General features: G+C 51.9%; 1 protein-coding gene across 2 annotated transcripts in view; it reads left to right on the forward strand.

Annotated features, from left to right (window-relative positions):
* Positions 1-20,991, forward strand: part of GRK5 (G protein-coupled receptor kinase 5) — a 250,391-nt gene that overhangs the window by 178,968 nt on the left and 50,432 nt on the right. For both annotated transcript variants that reach the window (XM_031015495.3, XM_055353231.2), the window contains one exon: positions 11,909-11,986. In XM_031015495.3, the coding sequence (XP_030871355.1) occupies positions 11,909-11,986 (78 nt within the window). The remainder of the gene's footprint in view (positions 1-11,908; positions 11,987-20,991) is intronic.

A 20,991-nucleotide genomic window follows, 5' to 3' on the forward strand; every position in this document is an offset into this window, starting at 1 on the left:
TCTGTGACTTAGGTTTTTCAGGAATCCCTCTGGCTTCCATGTTGGGAGCAGGCTTTGAGGGGCTGAGGTGGGAGCAGGGAGATCTGCTAGGAGGCTGTTGCAGCAGTCCAGGTGAGAGCAGCTGGTGGCTCAAGCCAGCTTATTAGCCCCTGGCGGTGGTGAGAAGTGGTTGGATTTGAGACTTGTGTGGAAGGTGTATTCTCTGATGGATTGGGGATGAGAGAAGAGTTAAGGAAGACTTCAAAGTTTTGACCTGAACAAATGGAAAGATGGAGTAAGGATAAGGCTGTGGGAGGGTCACCTTGTGGGGAAAATCAAGAGCTCCGTTTTAGGCACACACGCCTTGGGATGTCCACCAGATCCTTGAGTGGCGAAGCTCCAGGGGAGATGGGTATTCAAGTCAGGCTTCATGAGAAAGATCTGGGCTGGAAATGGAAAATTGGGAGTTGTCAACTTTTTTTTATTTTTATTTTTATTTTTGAGAGTCTTACTTGGTCACCCAGGCTAGAGTGCAGTGGTATGATCTCAGCTCACTGCAACCTCTGCCTCCCGAGCTCAGGTGATCCTCCTGCCTCAGCCTCCCAAGTAGCTGGGACCACAGGTACACACCACCACGCCCAGCTAATTTTTGTATTCTTTGTAGAGACAGAGTTTTGCCATGTTGCCATGGCTGGTCTCAAACTCCTGGGCTCAAGTGATCTGCCTGCTTTGGCCTCCCAAAGTGGTGGGATTACAGGCATGAGCCTCCATGCCCAGCCTTGGAGTTGTCAACATATATATAGCTGGTGTTTAGACAGCCCTGGGCTGGAGGAGCTCACCAAGGAAATAAATCCACGTGGATGGAGAAGCGTGAGGACAAAAGATGCCCCGGACCAAGGGCTGCTCCCCATTTGGAAAAGAGGAGGCAGCAGCAGATTTGGGAGCCATCTAGAGAGTTGATGAGGCAGAGCAGAGTGAGGCTAAGCCTAGGAGTTGGTGGAATTTTCCAGCCACGTGTTTTGTTAGACACTTACAGTCAGTTTGAAAAGGGGGAAAAAAAATCCAATGGATGCCCATTTTCATTCTGGTCATGCCATCGTTCCCTCTCTCTGGGCCTGTACCAAGAGCTGTTTTTTGGAAAGGAAATGTGAGTCTGGCTCCTGTGTCAGCACGTCAAATGCTCTTCACATCTACCCTAATGAAGCTGCCACTCACGAGGGGCCGGCCACCTCCCTTCTGCGTTTTCATCTGCATCCCTGGGAATTAGCGAGACTTTTTCATCGCCCATCTTGACGTCAAATGACCAGCCTCTGGAACACCTCTTTTACGCACGGAGACTTTATTGAGTTTTCCAGGGCTGGTGTAACTTCTCGTCTCAAATCCGTTTTTTCTTCCATCCTGACTGGAACCCAGAGGAGGGAGGAGGTGGCGGGGTCCTTGGTGTTGCAGTAGCGCCCCGGGTGCTGCCTGACTCAGCCAGCGCCATCCACGCCATTCCCATCTCTCTGTTGAATTTCTACCAAGTGGAGCTTTTAAAAATAACCTGTCCTCGTTGGACTCTGATGTAGTCCCTGGGAAAGGCTCCTCTCCTGCACAGTATTTTTTTTTTTTTTAATTTGAGACAGAGTCTCACTGTGTTGCCCAGGCTGGAGTGCAGTGGTGCGATCTCAGCTCACTACAGCCTCCGCCTCTTGGGTTCAAGTGATCCTCCTGCCTCAGCCTCCTGAGTAGCAGGGATTACAGGTGCGCACCACCACACCCAGCTAATTTTGTATTTTTAGTAGAGATGGGGTTTCGCCATGTTGGCTGGTCTGGTCCTGAATTCCTGACCTCAAGTGATCCGCCTGCCTCAGCCTCTCAAAGTGCTGGGATTACAGACGTGAGCCACCGTGCCCGGCCTTCTGTGCAGTCTTAATGTCCGCATTTCTCAAGCCAAGTGGAAGGCTGCAGCTGTTTTTTAAAGAGGGCCCAGGTGATTTTCTGGGCAGCAGAACTGTTTGCGCGTCATTTACTAGACTGCAGGGGGAGTTTGGCCTTTGGTGTTGGTTATCAAGGGTCTTCCAGGAACCTGAGAAAGACTTTTTTCCTGCCACTGCCACCTGTCCTCTCAGCAAGAAATGGAGTCAGTGACCTAAGCCATGACTAGGTCTGGTCTCTAAAGGGCAAAGAGTTTGCCCAGCTGGTCAGGGGATTGAAGAGGGTCTAGGCTAGTGTCAGCCCCCACAGGGCAAAGAGTCTTTGGCATCTTGGAGACTGATGGACTTCTCTCTAACCTGTTCCCTGGGAGCCTTGACCACATGCTGGCTCATTTGAAACCATCTTGTCTCCACACTTGGGTGAGACTTAATGGGTTCAGGTCTCCTCTCTTTGGGATTGAGGGATGTTTGGCAGATACGGAACCAGATTCACCCAGGGCATATTTATGGGGTGGCTCCTGTGTGCCAGGCTCTGTTCTAGCAGTTGGGAGAACACAATTAACAGGAGAACTAAGTTCCTGCCCTTGTGCAGCTTGCTTTCTGGTTAAATGAAAGATTAAAAAAATAAAGAAGATTTTTTTTTTTCTAAGAGATGGAGTCTCACTCTATTGCCCAGGCTGGAGTGCGGTGGTATGATTATAGCTTACCGTAGCCTCAAACTCTTGGGCCCAAAGCAAATCCTCCCACCTCAGCCTCCTGAGTAGCTGGGACTACAGGTGCAGGCCACCATGCCTGGCTAATTAAATTTTTTTTTTTTTTTTTTAGAGATGGGGTCTCTCTGTATTGTCCAGGCTGGTCTTGAACTTCTGGCCTCAAGTGATCCTTCCACCTTGGCTTCCCAAAGTGGAATCATGCTGGATTACAGGCATGAGCCACTGTACCTGGCCCAGGAAAATTTTGAAGTGAATTAAGCAACACCAGCTACAAGTTAAAATATTTGTTCAGTATTAGCTTTGGGGTTTTTGTTGTTGTTGTTCTTTTTTGAGACAGAGTCTCACTCTTTTGCCCAGGCTGCAGTACAGTGGTGTGACCTCAGCTCACTGTAACCTCCACCTCCTGGGTTCAAGTGATTCTCATGCCTCAGCCACCCTAGTAGTTGGGATTACAGGCGTGCGCCACCATGCCCAGCTAATTTTTGTATTTTTGGTAGAGATAGTGTTTCACCAGGTTGGCCAGGCTGGTCTTGAGCTCCTGACCTCAAGTGATCTGCCTGCCTTGGCTTCCCAAAGTGCTGGGATTACAGGCATGAGCCACTGAGGCCCACACAGTATTAGTTCACCTCAAAGTATAGTGGCTTGAAACAACAGTCAACCTTTATTAGGTGATGGTTTTGTGGGTCAGGAATTTGGGCATGGCTTCGTGACGTGCTGTTGGCTCAAGGTCTCTCATGAGGTGAGATATTAAGAAGTTGGCTGGGCTGCAGTCATCTGAAGGTTTGACCGTGGCTGGAGGATCTGCATCCACAGTTATTCAAATGCCTGGCAGGTTGGTGCTGGCTGTTGGCAGGAGGGAGCCTCTCCGTGGGATTGCTTGAGTGTCCTCACAACATGGCTGGCTTTCTCCAGAGCAAGCAATCCAAGAGAGCATGGTAGGAGCTCCAGTGCTCTCTATGACCTAGCCTTAGAGCATCCGCACCATTTCCCTAATATCATACTGGTGGCACTGGTTAGCCCTGTTTCATATGGAAAGAGACTTTCCTAGAGCATGAATAATGAGGCAAGGATTATTGAAGGCCACCTTGGAGGCAGGCGACTACAAATATGAGGTTACAACAAATGAAATCTCATATAGGAAATGCTAAGAGGCATTCCTATCCGCTAAGTAGCCTAGACTCTAGGTGATGACATAAAATTAGTGGGCTATCACCTGGCTTTAGATGTGCCTGACCATTTGAAATTTTATTGTGAAATGATCCACTCTGCCTCACTGGGGGCTAAGTATTCTGCTTCTCTTGTTTATGAGAATCCAGTATTTGTCTTTGTCTTTCTCTCACTGGTGTGATCCCCCAAAATGGGAAGAGTGGAGGGTGCTTATAGTTTTTCAGGTGCACATAGAGACAGTCAGAACATCTAGGAAGCCAGACCCCGGGAGCAGGGCTGTCTTGAAAAAGTGCCACTTCTAAAATGGGTTTATATAGTGCACATCTGTGGGATCATCCAGTCTCCTGGGTGCCCCACCCGCATTCCCAAATAACATGGCTGTTCTAGAAGCTGCCATGTTCTTAATGATGTCACCCCCAAGCTGCAGTTGACTGGAGCAGGAGGGGGTCTGTGAGCCAAGGCAGGCCAACGAGTCCTTTCCCTGGAATTGACGGCCTCAAGGGGAAGTTCTTCCCTGCTAGAGAAAGCTTAACATAAAAACCCTGGGAACTGTGGACTGCCATGTTTCCTACACTGGAACAAGCCAGTCAGCACCCAGAGATCGTGAGCAACACACACACACACACACACACACACACACGCACCCAACACACAGATGATGGGGGCTACAGAAGTGCTTGTGTCCCTGGTTTCTGGGCTCTTGGCCCAGCTGCTTTTCTGATTTCCCCACAATTTGGTTGTTCAGCTCATCCTCAGATTCCAGGAGCCAGGAGCTTACAGTTTTGTTGAACTAGGTTAGGCTGGGATTGTTTTCACTTAGAACAAAAAGAGTAATGGGGAAAGTTAAAGACCTTTCCTGGTAGCCTTTGGATCCTTGGTTGGATGCAGAGACAGAGAAACAATTCTGAGCGGGAAGGAGGAAAAGCAGCTGGTGGGGGTGAGGATGGGTGGAGCTCTTAGGAGAAAAGTGATGGGGCAGACAGGAAGCAGGATGGCACAGCCCCTCTGTATTAGTCCGTTTTCAGGCCGCTTATAAAGACATACCCAAGACTGGGCAGTTTACAAAAGAAAGAGGTTTAACGGACTCACAGTTCCATGTGGCTGGGGATGCCTCACAGTCATGATGGAAGGTGAAAGGCACGTCTCACATGGCGGGAGACAAGAGAAGAGAGCGTGTGCAGCAGAACTGCCCTTTATAAAACCATCAGATCAGGCCAGGTGCAGTGGCTCAGCCTGTAATCCTGTAATCCCAGCACTTTGGGAGACCAAGATGGGCAGATCATTTGAGGTTAGGAGTTCGGGACCAGCCTGGCCAATATGGTGAAACCCCATCTCTACTAAAAATACAAAAATTAGCTGGGCATGGTGGTGTGTGCCTGTAGTCCCAGCTACTTGGGAGGCTGAGACAGGAGAATCACTTGGAGACAGGAGAATCACTTGAACCCAGGAGGCAGAGGTTGCAGTGAGCCGAGATTGCACCACTGCATTCCAGCCTGGGCAACAGAGTGAGACTCCATCTCAAAATCTCAAAAAACAAACAAAATATCAGATCTCGTGAGACTTATTCACTATCCCGAGAACAGTACCAGAAAGACCCACCCTCATGATTCAATTACCTCCCACCACCGGGTCCTTCCCACAACACATGAGAATTGTGAGAGATACAATTCATGATGAGATTTGGGTGGGGACACAGCCAAACCATGTCACCCTCTGCCACCGGGATGCTTATCACTTCCCCTGAGATGGGCGAGCCTGTCCCCTCCCACTGAGAGAGGCGAGCCTGTCCCCTCCACCACGTGGAGAGATGCAGCCCCCCTTCCCTCCTGCCTTCTCTTCAGTGTTTGACTCTGGCCAGGCCATGATTCACAGGCTGGTGGCTGTGGTACCTCAGGAAATCTGGAGTCGCTCCTACCACTTTCATTCTCCACCCAATGTGGACAGGAGTCCATTCTTCCCTCCCTTCTCAGGTTCCATCCCATCTATTGCCCTAAGTTGGTCCAGTGAATCCCTCTTGACTGAGGCCTGAGAGGGCCACTCAGATGGGAGCCGGAGCCAGAGACTAGAGAACACTTTGCCCAGGTGGGTACAAGCTCTGGGGTTGACCAGGTCCATCTGACCCTGGGGCCCCTGGGGGACACCCCCGTCATGCACTGCTCGCCATTCTCACTGGGGAGCAGAAAGGAAGCAAGGCCAGTGCCCACCCATCTGAAGCACCGTGCAGGGCATCAGCCAGGTCCTGGCAGAAAACAGATGGCCGGCCCCATGTGTGAATGGAGGAATTTAATGAGGGCCTGTTTACAAAGTGTGGGAGGGAAATCAGTAGCTGCTGATGCAACACCCCTGAGCCTCCACCACCCCGCAACCTGCAGGGCCAAGGGAAGGGACTGACGCGGGATCGTGGGAGAAGACTGCCCACAGGAGTCGGGTCTGGAGAAGAGGGTCCAGGAGCCTGCGGTGCCCAGGCGGGGACGGAGCCAGCAGAAAACCACCCCACCACTCCACCCCCACAGCAGGGTGGGAGAGGGCTAGAGGGGCTCTGGAGGGGCGGCCCACGTGGTCAGCACACACGAGAAGCTGGGGCCGTGGGGGTGGACCAGGTGTTTCTCCAGCGGGGTGCATGGTGAGCATTGTGCTGACCAGGCGTGTCACTTGTCCCTGCCTCAAGGACTCTGGAAAAGCTGACCACATCAATAATTACAGAAGCTGGAGGTGGCAAGACCTCACGGCATCTCTGACTTCATCTTCCTGTTAGGGCAGAAGAAGGTCTCCTGGGAGGAGGAGGTGACATCTAAAGTTAGTCTAAGGCCAGGAGGAATTCAGCCCAGACTGCCCTTTCGAAACCTAGGGCCGGCTTCTTTGAAAACGTGGCAGGTTCTTAAAAGCATCTGAAGGAAATGTGTCTTCATAGCCAGGACATATTTTTCCTGGCAGATTCTGAGATTGATGATGCAATTAGGGCAGGCCAAGAGAATGAAGTATTAGGGCTATAAACTAAGATGCACATAGATGTTTCCACTCTTTGGAAGGCACAGATGTAGAAATAATTCTTTGTTCCTTAAGCTCAATGTAATAGTCTGCATCTTGTGTTAGAGCAGCATCTCCCCACAAAGGCCACCCCTGTGTTTGGCATAAATCACAATGCAGGGAGAAGGCTCATTCAGTGGTGTCTTCCCTGTTGGCACCTGGCACGTATCTGGATTATGGATTGTCATGGGTGTTCCCTGGCACCGTGGCTGTTAGACCTGAGCTCTGGGCAGGGAGAGCTCCAGGCTGGAGTGCAATGGCACAATCTCAGCTTACTGCAACTTCCGCCTCCCGAGTTCAATCGATTCTTCTGCCTCAGCCTCCCAAGTAGCTGGGATTACAGGCACCTGCCACCATGCTTGGCTAATTTTTTGTATTTTTAGTAGAGACGGGGTTTCACTATGTTGGGCAGGCTGGTCTCGAACTCCTGACCTCAGGTGATCCGCCCGCCTCGGCCTCCCAAAGTGCTGGGATTACAGGTGTGAACCACCGCCCCTGGCTAAGAGAGCTTTAAATGATCAGAACAGCAGAGGTGCCTGTGTTTCGGGGAGGGGACAAGGCCCATCTCTCTCTCTCTGGTTGGAAGGGACTCTCTTGCAGATGGAGGTCATGAGGGCGCTCTTTGCATACAGTTTACCTTTCTTTTCATTGAAATCATTGTCTGGCTGCTATTTCCCGAGCTACATCTAATTGTAAAATTCTGGGTTGTTGGCACAAACTCTTACTTGCTGCTTACGTTTGCTGGTTAAGCTGGTTTAAGCTTTCTCTCACCACCTGGGCAAGGGTGTTCTCAGAGCAGTGGTTTCCAGGGTGGCCCCAGCCTTGTGGAGTGTGATCTACCTTGAGCTCGGCCCATCCAGGGGAGCCACCATGGTACCTTTCCTCTGTAGGTGGCCTCTCAGGACTCCCCTCAGGGGGTCACTGTGGAGACATAACCTGTCACTAGGTGTCTTAATCAGTGCGAAAAGCCCAGCTGGAGGCCTTCCATCCGTTTTCCGCCTCCCAACACAAATGCTCTTCAAGTGGTGGCCTGGCATGGACTCTTCAGAGAAAGGCCTTTTGATCCCAGCGGGGGAGGCCTGTCCCCGCGTGCTCCCGCTGCCGCCCTGTGGACCTGCGTGCCCATCCACTGGCGGGGCCTCTGCCGGGAGGCAGGTGACCTGAAAGGGATGTTATTTTTTTAACGTGGGTTTTAGTACCCACAGCAAGAGTATTTTTAGCTGGTTATTGAGGCTGATTAGTGAGCCCCAGGCCTCCATTTGGTTAAATAGAGCCACCTTCACAGATGTATTTTCGTACAGTGCAAATCTAGTGTTCTGGATGGTATAGAGTTACCCCAAATGATGGCCGGCCATTTGCCCAGGGCCTGGGTCCTGCAGAGCAGTCTAGCTACATTCCCATGGTGCCGGACCAACGGCGGGCTGTCCAGGGGCAGCAGGACCCTGGGTGCTTCTCATTCTGGAAAACAGCAGGCAGCTGGCTCTAGAGTGCTCAGCCCCTTTGGAGACGCCACTGCTGCCCCGTCGCTTGCTAGCTGTGCTGTATTGGAACCTCTTAGACCCTTAGTTTCTTCATCTGCAAATCGGGACTAATAATACCTACCATGTAGATATAATATAATACCCTGCCATGTAGGGTGAGCCTGGAATCAGCACTCCATATGGGGTGCGTGTCTGTGTGTGGGTGTCTGTATGTGTGTGTGTAGGGGTGCGGGTGTGATTGTGTGGATGGGTATCTGTGGGTGTGTGGTGTTTGTGTGCGGGTGTCTGTGTGTGGGTGTGTGTGGGTATCTGTGTGTGTGTCTGGGTCTGTGGGGGGGGGGTGTGTGGGTATCTGTGTGTGTGGGTGGGTATCTGTGGGTATGTGTGTCTGTGTGTGGGTTTGTGTGTGTGTGGGTGTCTGTGTATGGGGGTGTGTATCTGTGTGTGGGTACGTGTGTGTGTGTGTGGGTGTCTGTGTCAGTGTATCTGTGTGTGTGGGCACGTGTGTGTGTGGGTGTGTGTGAGTATCCGTGTATCTATGTGTGGGTACGTGTGTGTGTGTGGGTGTGTGGGTGTATCTGTGTGTGGGGGGGGTGTCTGCGTGTGTGGGTGTATCTGTGTGTGTGGGTGTGTGTGAGTATCCATATGTCTGTGTGTGGGTACGTGGGTGTGTGGGTGTGTGTGGGTATCTGTGTGTCTGTGTTTATGTGTGTCTGTGTGTGTGGGTCTGTGTGTGGGGGGGGTGTGAGTGTGTTTGTGTGGGTGGGTATGTGTGTCTGTGGGGGTGTGTGTCTGTGGGTGTGGGTGTCTGGGGGTGTGTATCTGTGGGCACGTGTGTGTGGGTGTGAGTATCCGTGTGTCTGTGTGCGGGTGTGTGGGTGTCTGTGTGTGTGGGTGTGTGAGAGTATCCGTGTGTCTGTGTGTGGCTATGTGTATGTGTGGATGTGTGTGTGTCTCTGTGTGTGAATGTATCTGTGTGTCTGTGTGTGGGCACGTGTGTGTGGGTGTGTGGGTGTGTATCTGTGTGTCGGCGTGTGCGTGGGTGTGTATGTGTGTTCTGTGTGGGCACGTGTGTGTGGGTGGGTGTGGGTGTGTGTATCTGTGTATCTGTGTGTGGGCATGTGGGTGTGTGGGTGCGTGTGGGTGTCTGTGTGGGTGTGTGTATGTGTGTCTGTGTGTGGGGGTGTGTGGGTGCGTGTATGGGTGTGTGTATCTGTGTCTGTGGGCACGTGTGTGGGTGTCTGTGTGTGTGGGAGTATCTGCGTGTCTGTGGGCACGTGTGTGTGGGTGTATCTGTGTGTGGGGCACGTGTATGTTTGGGTGTGCGGGTGTGTGTGTGGGTGGGTATATCTGTGTCTGTGGGCACGTGTGTGTGGGTGTGTGTGTGGGTGTATCTGTGTGTGGGGGGCACGTGTATGTTTGGGTGTGTGGGTGTGTGTGGGTGTGTATCTGTATGTCTGTGTGTGGGCACGTGTATGTTTGGGTGTGTGGGTGTGTGTATCTGTGTGTCTGTGGGCACGTGCGTGTGTGTGTGTGTGTGGGTGTATCTGTGTGGGGACACGTGTATGTTTGGGTGTGTGGGTGTCTGTGTGTGGGTGTGTATCTGTATGTCTGTGTGTGGGCACGTGTATGTTTGGGTGTGCGGGTGTCTGTGTGTGTGGGTATATCTGTGTGTCTGTGGGCACGTGTGTGTGGGTGTATCTGTGTGGGGGCACGTGTATGTTTGGGTGTGTGGGTGTCTGTGTGTGGGTGTGTGTATCTGTGTGTCTGTGGGCACGTGTGTGTGCACACATGTGCACTCAGGTTTAGGGGAGCGACAGGGGGCACAGAGGAAGAAAATAGGAAAAAGTCAAGAAGAAAGAGCCACCTTAAAGCATCTCAGGAATTCATCTCTCGAGTCAAATCATCAAGAAGTCCCCAGTCCCTCAAGGCTCATCTTGATGTGGAAGAGGAGTTGACCTCTGGGGAGAGGCTCTGCCCACGCGGCGCAGTGGGAATCCAGAGGCCAGCGCGCCAGTCCGGCAGCTGTGACCTTGGACCTTGGGCAAGTCCCTGACTTCTCTGAGCCTCTGTGTCCAGCCCCATAAAATGAGGGGTGGGATTCCTTACAGAACCACTGCCCTATCTCCCTGTGATCTAAATGATTGTAGTGTTCATGTTTCTTCATGGGAGAAAATCGTTGGATCTTGGCTCTCCATTAGAAGAGAGAGGGCAAGACAAGGACACTCACTCACTGTGGTTGGAAACGAGCTTGGCTGCCTCTGTGGTCACTGCGAGTGCCGCCTGCGTGTTCCCTTTGGCTGGCCTGGGAGGAATCGGACCCTAGACACTGAGGTGTGAAGTTTCCCTGAGGGCCGGCTGGGCATCTGACTGCATGGTGGGACGCTTGGGGAGGAGTTCGGGTCCGTCTGTGCTGGTGTCATTTCCTGCCTCTTTTGAAATAGCTGTACTTTTGGACAGAGGCTGACAAATCCTTGGGTGGTGGATTTTGAAATGGTTATAAACAATTTGCAATTAGCTCTTTTGTCTAAATGAAAAAGGGCCGCTTACTCAGGCTTTTTATTGACTCGAGGCCCTTTATCCGTGTGGCGAGTGCGTCAGATGTGAGCGAAGGAGCCCCTCTGGGATTCAGGGAAATTAAAAAGTCTGTTTTTTGGAGACCTCCCATCTTTAGAGCTTAGGCCCCCTGGCTTGGCTAGTTATCAGAGTCCTAAATTCTGTGGTGTGGTTGAGGAGAAGCCCTGCGCTTGGAGGTTCGAGTCCCAGCCCTGCCACCTCCCGCTGCATGACCCTATGCAAGTCCCTTCCCACCGCCGGCCCTCGGGATCTCCACCTACAGACGAGGGGGTGGGATGGCAGCCCCTGTTCTCCTGCGTCACTGCCCTGGCTCTTTCGAGGTTCAGATAAGAACATCTTAAAAAACCTGTGTATGTTCACTTTGTAAACTGAAAAGCTGGAAAAGACCAGGCATCCACATTATTGTTTATCCTTGCAAGGTGTAATAATCACAATGGCGGTAACTATAGCAACTGTTTATTATTATTTATGATGGGCCAGGCCCCAGGCCAAGAGCTTGATCACTTCCATCTATATAATCACTGTATACCTAGGTGCTGGTACCATCTGCGTTTTATAGAAAGGTTAAGCAAATTGTCTAAGATCACACAGCTTACAAGGTCTGAGTGACCTAAGGCAGCTTCTCGGTGGCCTTCCAGTCTGGTGGGCTGTTATTTTTCCGGTAGTTTCCTTTGATTCATCTAAGTCAGTGGTCTTCAAGCCCGGCTGCCCAGGTGCCAGCCCTCATGGCCCACTGGAAAGCCTGGTTTCGTGGGTCTAGGGTGGGGCCTAGCATCAGTGTTTGCTCGGGGCTCCCTGCTGATTCTGATGTGCAGTCTGCATGGAGCACCGCCATCCTGAGACCCAGCATCTGTGAGAGAGGGCAAAGTAGTTTGGACTAAACATCGGGGCTCCGTGGCCAGGTCTTCTCCCCTGGTTTCCTGACCTGCAGGAGAAGGGGATTGGTCAGGTGGCCTCTAGGGGATTTCCTCCAGGGGCTGTGAGGTTCTGTAACTATAAGAAGCTCATGAGAAAACCTGTTATTGTTCTTTTTCTCCTTCTGTTTTAGGCAGAATATGAAGTTACTCCAGATGAAAAACTGGGAGAGAAAGGGAAGGAAATTATGACCAAGTACCTCACCCCAAAGGTAAGGAGTCTTCCAAACCCCACAGCAGGTGGCACAGGAGGCCTTATCCAAAAATAGGAGCCCCTAAGTCTGTGCCAGGCCACGTGGGGAGCTGTTAAGTGCTGGGCTGGTGGCTGTTGTTGACCTCCTGAGATCACAGTTCTCATCCTCCCCCAGAGAGTGCCCAAGCCTGGCAGGGCCAAGATGGGGATGGTCTAGGCCAGGCCTGGAGTAGGGGTGGGATGCCTGCTTCTTGGGGCCCAGCCCCTTCAAGGGTCACCATGCTGCTGTGTGCCCACACCCAACCATTTGTGGTAGGGCAGATGGAGGCCTGGCCAAGTTCAGGAGAAGTGCCCAGAAGGAAGGGCTTATCAGGGCAGTTCTGAGAGGTCAGCGTGGAGGGGAAGTGTTGGGGGTTGACTGGGAGGGAAAGGGGGTGCCCAACGACATCAAAGAATGAAGAGAATTCTGAAACATATTCTGAAGTATTCTGAAGGGTCAGGGGCCACCCCGACCCCACCTCGAGGCCACCCACTGGATAGTTGAAGCATCGGGGTACCATTGTCCTCAGGGTCCAGCAGCCTCGGTTCTCCAAGATCTGCTTCCTCTTGACTCACCTTCACAGAAGTGTGTTCTCAACCCATTTAGTGTTCTAGTGTCAGTGGTTCTGCCCACTTGGTCAAGCCACATTCCCTCCCTGGGCCTGTGTTTCCCTTTCTTAAAAGTGGCCTTCCTGTCAGACTCACCTCCCGGAGGTGTTGAGAGCCTGAGATGGGACCTGTGTGGGAATAGCTTTGCGTGTGTCCCATCCCCCGGGGCCAGTGGTGGCTTCACCCTGCTCAGGACCCTGTGGGCCAACCAGCTCCCCGGAAGGGTATACCTCCTGGTGCCCATCCCAGGCTGCCAGTGGACTGAGGTCACCACAGCCTGTGGAAGGTCTTGGCCATCAGTCCCCCCAACCTCCTGCACCTCTTGCACCAAATGTAGCGCTCGTTCTTCTCCAGCATCAGCAGTTGGCGGTGGCCATTGCCCTTGCAGGGTGAGACCAGCCTCACGCCCAGAAGCGTTGCCCTTTGTCATGCCCCACTCTGGACAGCCTGCTGGACGGCATCCCTAATGCGCACACAGAGTCGCCATCACCTTGTTGCCTCCCCTTGCTGTTTCTCTGCTGCATCCATCATAATCCATGCACTTCTCTTTCTGTGAACTGCAAACACCCCCAGCCGTTTTGCACTTTTCAGAAATGACAGAATTTATGTTTATAAAACACTTCTAGGAATAGAATAGGGCTAGTTTGCTCTGGACAAGGTGTGGCCCTGGGTAGGCACAGCTGCCCCCACCTTGGGGGCCTTGCTATGCTCCAGATATGGGCCTGTTGCTGTCTGTGAGGTTCTCAGGTGGACACAGTCGAGGAGACGTTCTCAGCAGGGTCCCTGTTCACCCAGTCGCAGCCGATGTCGTATTGATGGGGCTCTGGCTAGATACATTTTTGATCTCCTGGCCACCACTCAAGACAGTGTGGACACTCTGGGCATAAACACATGCCCTGAGCTTAGAGGGGTGCATGCGCCCTAGAGGGCATAATGATGACAGCTCCCTGGCTGGGCTCCTATGGTGTGCCACATGCCTCCAAGACGTCTCTGATGATTCGTGTATCCACGAGAGATTGCCCTGTTTACAGACAGGCCACTGAGGCCACAGAGCTGAATAGCGTGAGAGGCCACTCCGCTGAAGGGGTCTTCAGCTACCCTCTGCAGAGGCATCTTCCCACGGTGGCTCAGCTTGGCCCAGTCCAGCGCTTCATCTGTGCCCCCATAGGGCTGCCCAGTCACATGTGTCCCCCCCAAACAATGGCAACTAGAATGTATTGAGGACCCCTTGTGTCAGGCACCACTGTCTGTAGTCCTTGCTGTCACTGTGGGTTGCAGATTATATTGGTTCCAACTTACCGATAAGGAAGGAGAGGCTCAGGGGAGCTGTCACATCCCAAGTCACACAACTAGTGAGTGGCGGAGCTAGAATTTGAACCCAAGTCTGGGTGATTCTAGAGCCCTGAGTGTTTCCCCTGGGTGTAGTCTCCTCATCCCGCTTCACTGTCCTGCCACTGTCTGCGGCCTGGCTCTGATCTGCAGTGAGGGCGGAGTGCTCCCTTTGCCTGACCTTGCTGTCTGGATAGGCTCTTGTGGCTTAGCCAAGAACAGGGTACAGGCAGGCACTGGGGCAGCCACTGAGGGCTGCCACCGGGTTGCCCCGTGGCCAACCTTGTCCAGAAGCCCCTGCTGGCAGCCCCTGACCTGAGCTCTCCAGACCTCCCTACCTCTGCTCAGCCTTGCCTCCATCTCCTGGAGGGATGGGGCCCAGACACCCCCATCAGCTCAGACGGTTTTACAAGTGCCTCAGAGCCTGCCAGCATTTTTTCCCTTAAGTTCTCCTCAATTTAAAAAATTTAAGCCACACCATATGTTACGGCCAGGGAGGCCTCCAGGGGAGGTGGTTGATCCGTGCCTTGGGTCAACTGTTTTCCTACAATAAACTTTGCACTGCTTTCCCAGTTCTTCCCATAACAGCTTGCTCTGGAGCCTCATTTACCTCTCACGTGCCCCAGTGCCCCAGATGCAGCGAAGCAAGGTGCTGGCTGAGGAGCTGAGCGAGTGACTGAGGCCCCAGCACTGGCTCAGAAGACTTTGACCAACTGCAAAGCCACTGTCCCCAAGCCCAGATTGTCCTTGCTTTGGGACCCCTCCTCAGTATGTAGCTTGTGTGTCTCAGCTCTGAGCAGTGCTTCCCAAAAGGTAGACCATAGGAGAGTGGCCAGTGGAGAAGCTCTGTGAAAAAGAACCCTCAGTGGTCAATTACACATGGGCAGCACTGTAATACCATGTCTCCCCCGGTAGATTCACTCAGCATGTTAGCATATTCAAGGCTCTGAGAAGTCCTGCAAGAAAGAAACCTCTTTAACTGTTACCAAAGCATTTCTCAAAGTTATTGACCATAATTTTTTTTCAATTTTCCATTCTGCTGAGCACACTTTGGGCTACAGAACACATCCAAGAGCCTCACGCCCACACCTCCTTCTGCTCCAGCATCCTTTCCTGGGACCTCTCCTGTGGCTTCACACTGGGCTGTGGCCACACCATTTCCTAGGCTCACCTGGATGTCCATACCTTGTGGCCTTTGTTCAGGCCGTGCCCCCGAAGGCCCTTTATGAAGGCGCTGTCCCCTACTCTGTCTTTCTCACTTCTGTATCCCTGCATGTATTGAGGATGCTTGTGTCAGGCACCACTGTCTGCAGTCATCTCCGACATCCCCAGCTGCACAGAGCCTCTTCTGCCTCTCATCAGAGTCCATTGCCCTCTCCTGGGTGGTCTCTGAGCACACTGTTCCATTGTTGTGATTCTGTGCCCCATGATGGGGATTCTGAGGAGCCCACCTTCAGAGTAGGGCCAACACATAAGCAGATTAACCAAATGCCCCACGATGGGAGCAGTGGTGGAGCTGTGCTCAGGGAAGTGTGGGGTCAGGTGAGCTAGAGAACGCTTCCAGGAGGTGATGCTGCTGAATCAGATCTTAAAGGATGTGGAGGAGGAAGCTGGACACAAAAGAAGGGGAAAGAGGAGCGGCCTTCATGGGTGCAGTGCAGTGGGCATTTGGGGCTATCTGGAGATACTTGTAATTGGCAGAATTGCGGGGGAGGGAAGTGCTCCTAGCATCTGATGCGTAGAGGCCATGGATGCCATTGAACATTCTAGAGTGCACATGGCAGCTTCCTACCCAGAGTTACCTGGGGGCAAAATGTCAATAGGGCTGAGGTTGAGAAACCTTGGCACAGAGGTAGGAAAGGGCACAGGATGGGCAGTGCTGTGGGGGTGGGAATGGGGAGGGGGCCCCTCTGAGCTTGTAGGCCCTGGGAAGCCATGTTGAGGTGGCAGCAGTGTGGAGTTGCCAGTGCTTTGAGTGCCACTTGTATTTTAGGACGATCCCCCTGACCACATGGAGGAGTAATAAGGGGGATGAGGAAGGACTGGAGGCAAGAGGCCATCTGGGGAGCAGCCCCAGGTCCCCAAGCTGGGCCAGCAGCCTTGGGGATGGGGAGGAACAAGGGCCTTGCGAAACGGCAGAAGGAGGATGCCCTTGGGCTTTTGTCTTGAGTCTCTGGGTATATGGGGGTGTCCCCAGGAAAGACAGAGCACAGGATGAGGGCCGTGGGAAGGTCCACCTGCTCTCGGCAGAGGCAGGGGAATTCACTTTGGATGGAGACAGTGGCATCTGCTCTCTGTGTCCCCGCCCCAGCATGACGCTGGACACATGGTTCTCGATCAATGTGAGTTGGTTGAAATGAAACACTGAGGGGAGCTCTGGAAGCTGCCCCCCATGGGCCCGTCAGCTCTCCTGTCTCACGTCTCTGGGGAGCCACGCTTGGCGAGCTCACATCCTGAGGTGTCCGCCATCTTAAAATTGCTGGAAGCCAGGATAGAAAGCCCCTGCGTAAGCAATGCCTGTGCCTTGAGCTCCGTTCTCCCTCACCACGGAGGACGCCCTACAAACCCGTGCCTGAAGTTTTTATCTCAAGAGGCAAACCCCACTCCATAGACCCTGCCTCGAATCCTGCATCAGTTGCCCATACACGGCCAGCTTTGCTTTGGGGGTGTTACAGGGCAACAGCCGAGGGTGGGCTTGGAAGGGGTTGAAAGCTGTTGGAGAGCTCACAGAAGGGCAGCAGAGTGCTGAGAAGGAGGTGAGCTTTAGAGTCAGGTAGACCTGGGTTCAAAGCCAGGTGTCACCTCTTTGGGCTGCATGGGCTTGGGAAAGTTGCTTAACCTCTCAGTGCCTCAGTTTCCTCATCTGTCAAGGGTGTGGGCCATGATGAGGATCATAAATAAAAGCAGCAAGTACTGAGCATGGTAGCTGGGGCATCTTAAGTGCCCAGCAGCAGTGCTTGTCATCTGCCTTTCCCCACCTTCTCCGTGCCTTCAAAATCAGGCTGTTGAATGAGGAAATCGTTCAGATGTCAAACTGCCAGCTGTGGAGTGCGAGAGGCCAAGGAAGGGTCCGGAGGGCCTCCAGCTGCAGAGGGCTGGACAGAGGCAGTGAACCAGTCAGGATGATTTATACTAGCTGCCACAACAAACAAACCCCCAAATCTCAGGGGCTCCTCCCAGCAAAGGTTCATTTCTTTCTCACGCATCATCTGGTTAGGTCATCAGCTCTTCTGGGTCCTCCCTGGGTGACTCAGAGATCCTGGCTGCTCCTGTGGCCCCACCATCTGGAGTGTGTTGTCCCATGGTCGGTGCCACAGAGGAAGAGAGGGATGAAGGAGGCACAGAAGCTTTTAAGTGCTTGACCCAGAAGCAACACTCATCACTTCCTCTCGCAGTCCATGGCCAGTGGGGAGGCTGGGAAAGGCAGAGGAGCATGTGGAATATTAGGTGAGCACACCAGTAGGGCTCCCTGCGTACATTCCCATCCCTCGAGCCCCAGGTTAAAAACATCACATGGCAGGCTCGTCTCTGGTGCTGGTTAGACAGCCGTGAGCGTGGCATGTCTTAGGGATTGTCTCGGGTTTGTCAGCTCACAGAAGCTGGCCAGCGGGTCACAGTTGGATCTGAGTGTGTGCTGGGCTCTGAAGAGAGCTGAGCAGCTCACCTTCTACCCTCCAGTTCTACAGCCCAGAAGTGATACAGGTGACAGGTATTCAGGAGAGGGGAGGGTCACTCCGAGCTGAGGTGGCCCAGGAAATGTTCCCATTGTAATAATAATAATAAGTGAAAACAGAATTATATTTCATCCAGCATTACAGATGACTTTTTGAAATACCAATTTTATGGTCGGGTGCAGTGTCTCACACCTGTAATCCCAGCACTTTGGGAGGCTGAGGCAGGCGGATCACCTGAGGTCAGGGGTTCGAGACCAGCCTGGCCAACATGGCGAAACCCTGTCTCCACTAAAAATACAAAAAATCAGCTGGGCATGGTGGCGCATACCTATAATCCCAGCTACTCCAGAGGCTGAGGTACAAGAATCGCTTGAACCGGGGAGGGGGAGGTTGCAGTGAGCCAAGGTCGTGCCGCTGCACTCCAGCCTGGGTGACAGAGCAAGAACTCCATTTCAAAACAAAAAACAAAACAAAACAAAAATACCAATCTTTTTGAGATCTATTGGTATAATTCTCATACCATAGAACTAATTCTTTTAAAGTGCAATTCCATAGTTTTAAAAAGATTCAAAATCATATAACCATCACTGCTTTCTGATTCCAGGGCATTTTATCACCCCAAGAAGAAACTGTTGTACCTGTTAGCGGTCACTCCCTGTTCCCCTTTCCTCCCAGGCCCTGACAGCCACTAATCTACTTTCTGTCTCTAGGCCTATTTCAGACATTTCATATAAATGGAATATCATATAATATGTGGCCATCTGTGACTGGCTTCTTTTTTTTTGAGACGGAGTCTCACTCTGTCCCCCAGGCTGGAGTGCAGTGGCGCGATCTCGGCTCACTGCAAGCTCCGCCTCCCAGGTTCACGCCATTCTCCTGCCTCAGCCTCCCGAGTAGCTGGGACTACAGGCGCCTGCCACCACGCCCTGCTAATTTTTGTATTTTTAGTAGAGATGGGGTTTCACCGTGTTAGCCAGGATGGTCTCAATCTCCTGACCTCGTGATCCGCCCGCCTCAGCCTCCCAAAGTGCTGGGATTACAGACGTGAGCCACCGCGCCCAGCCGACTGGTTTCTTTTGTAGCATAATGTTTTTAAGATTCATCCACATTGTAACATGTATCAGCACTTCACTCCTTTTTATGGCTGAATGATATTCCATTGTAAAGATATAACACATTTATTTATTTATCTGCTCATCAGTTAATGGACACTTGTGTTATTTCTACCTTTTTGTTGTTGTTGTTGTTGAGATGGAGTTTCGCTCTTGTTGCCCAGGCTGGAGTACAATGGCGGGATCTCGGCTCACTGTAACCTCCACCCCCTGGGTTCAAGTGATCCTCCTGCCTCCGCCTCCCAAGTAGCTGGGATTACAGATGCCCGTCACCATGCCTGGCTAATTTTTGTATTGTTATTAGAGATGGGGTTTTCGCCACTTCGGCCAGGCTGGTCTCGAACTCCTGGCCTCAAGTGATCCACCCGCCTCAGCTTCCCAAAGTGCTGGGATTACAGGCACGAGCCACCATGCCCAACCTGCTTCTATATTTTGTTTCTACATTTTTGCTTTTGTGGAATAATAATGCTATGAAAATGCAGGTACAAGTTTTTGTGTAGACATGTTTCATTTAGGTATATACATAGGAGTAGAATTGCTGGGTCATGTGGTAACTCTATGTTTAAACTTTTGAGGAACTGCTGGGCTGTTCTTCAAAGCACTGTACCATTTTAAATTCCCACCAGCAGGGTTCCAGTTTTGCCAAAACCTCATCAACACTTGCTATTTTCTGTGTTTTTTATTTTATCCATCTTAGTGGGTGTGAAGTGGTGTCTTGATGTGATTCTGATTCATACTTCCCTAATAATTAATAATGTTGAACACCCTTTCTTGTGCTTTTTGGCCACTTGTGTAACTTCTGTGGGAAATGTCTATTCAGATTCTTTGTTTGTTTTTGAATTGGGTTGTTTGTCTTTAATGTCAAGTCATAAGAGTTCTTCATATGTTCAGGATACAAGGTCCTTATCAGTATATGACTTACACATATTTTCTCCCATTCTGTGGGTTGTCTTTTCACTTTCTTGATGGCGTCCTTTGAATCACAAAGGTTTTTTGTCTTGATGACATTCAGCCTTCATTTTTGTTACTTGTTTTTAAATAACTTGTTTTCATTTTGTCTTACCTGTCCTTGTAAGAAGGCCTCAGTTTTTGAAGGGAAAGGGTGTGTATGGAAACAAAGTAAAGAAATCCTAACGTACATTTAGCCCCATGACCCGGTCTTCCTTTGAAGAACGAGAGCCCCACTGCCTGTTGGAAAGATCAGGGCCAGGCCTGGTCCTTCATGGACATTCAGCCCCTTATCCCCTGGTTGACATGACAACATCCCCGGGGCTTTGAGCCCTTCCATTCCTAGGACTGCACGGGCCTCTTACAGACTTGCTCCTGGAACTTCCTGGCAGCTCCCCAAGATGGGTATTAGTGTACCCATTTTACAGATCAGGTAACTGAGATTTGGGAAGAGAAGAGGCTGGTCCAGAATGGGGAGGCGCCTGCGTGACCTGCTTTGGCAGTGTTACTTGTAGGACATTTTGCTGCGGCTCATTTTAATTGGGCCGGTGAGCCACAGTGCTGATCTCCATGGTTGCAGTGCCCCACCGCAATTACTAAGGTCTGGCAAGGGGGTGCCAGTTTTGATGTGGCTTTGTTAGGGACTATCAGTGGAGTCCAGGGGAAGCTCAAACCCAGTCCTGGTCCTGCTGAAAGGGCCTGCGTGGGTTCTTCCCGGACAAGGGGGTGGACAGGTGGGTTGGGGCAGGCTTCTGGGGAACTGGTATGACGTCCTTCTGTGGGGTACTGGGAAGGCCGTTGTGCAGGCAGCTCTTAGAGCGCATTTCTTGCCAAAGGTCTGCAGGCAGGATATTGTTCTCTGGGCCCTCCATAGACGCAGGGCTGCCTCTTTGTTTCAATAAACAATGATAGGGTAAGACAGGGAAGTTGGTTCTTGTGAAGGGGGAAGTTACCCATCAGCCTCTTTCCACACAAACGAAATCTATTCGTAGTGCTTGTTGGGCTCTCTGGAAAACATCCACATTTTATAAAGTCAAGAGCTTGAATGAAAGGAAATAATAATGACTCCAAATTCTCTCCTCTGGCTCCCCACCCCCACCCAGGCACCAGCGTCAGGAAGCCGAACAAACCCACGCAGGCTGGGCCATGGCTCCTCGGCCTCTGGCACAGGCAGTCAGCTTCATCCTTGTCCCCAGGACCTCATGCAACCCCAGTCCTGCCACTTTCCAGCTCTGCATCCTTGGAGCCTCAGTTTCCCCAACTGAGTATGGGGCTGATAAAAATGGCGCCTGCCTGTGCTTGTGGCCATCAGT

This window comes from Gorilla gorilla, chromosome 8 (assembly GCF_029281585.2).
Source record: "Gorilla gorilla gorilla isolate KB3781 chromosome 8, NHGRI_mGorGor1-v2.1_pri, whole genome shotgun sequence".
NCBI classification, from domain to species: Eukaryota; Metazoa; Chordata; class Mammalia; order Primates; family Hominidae; genus Gorilla; species Gorilla gorilla.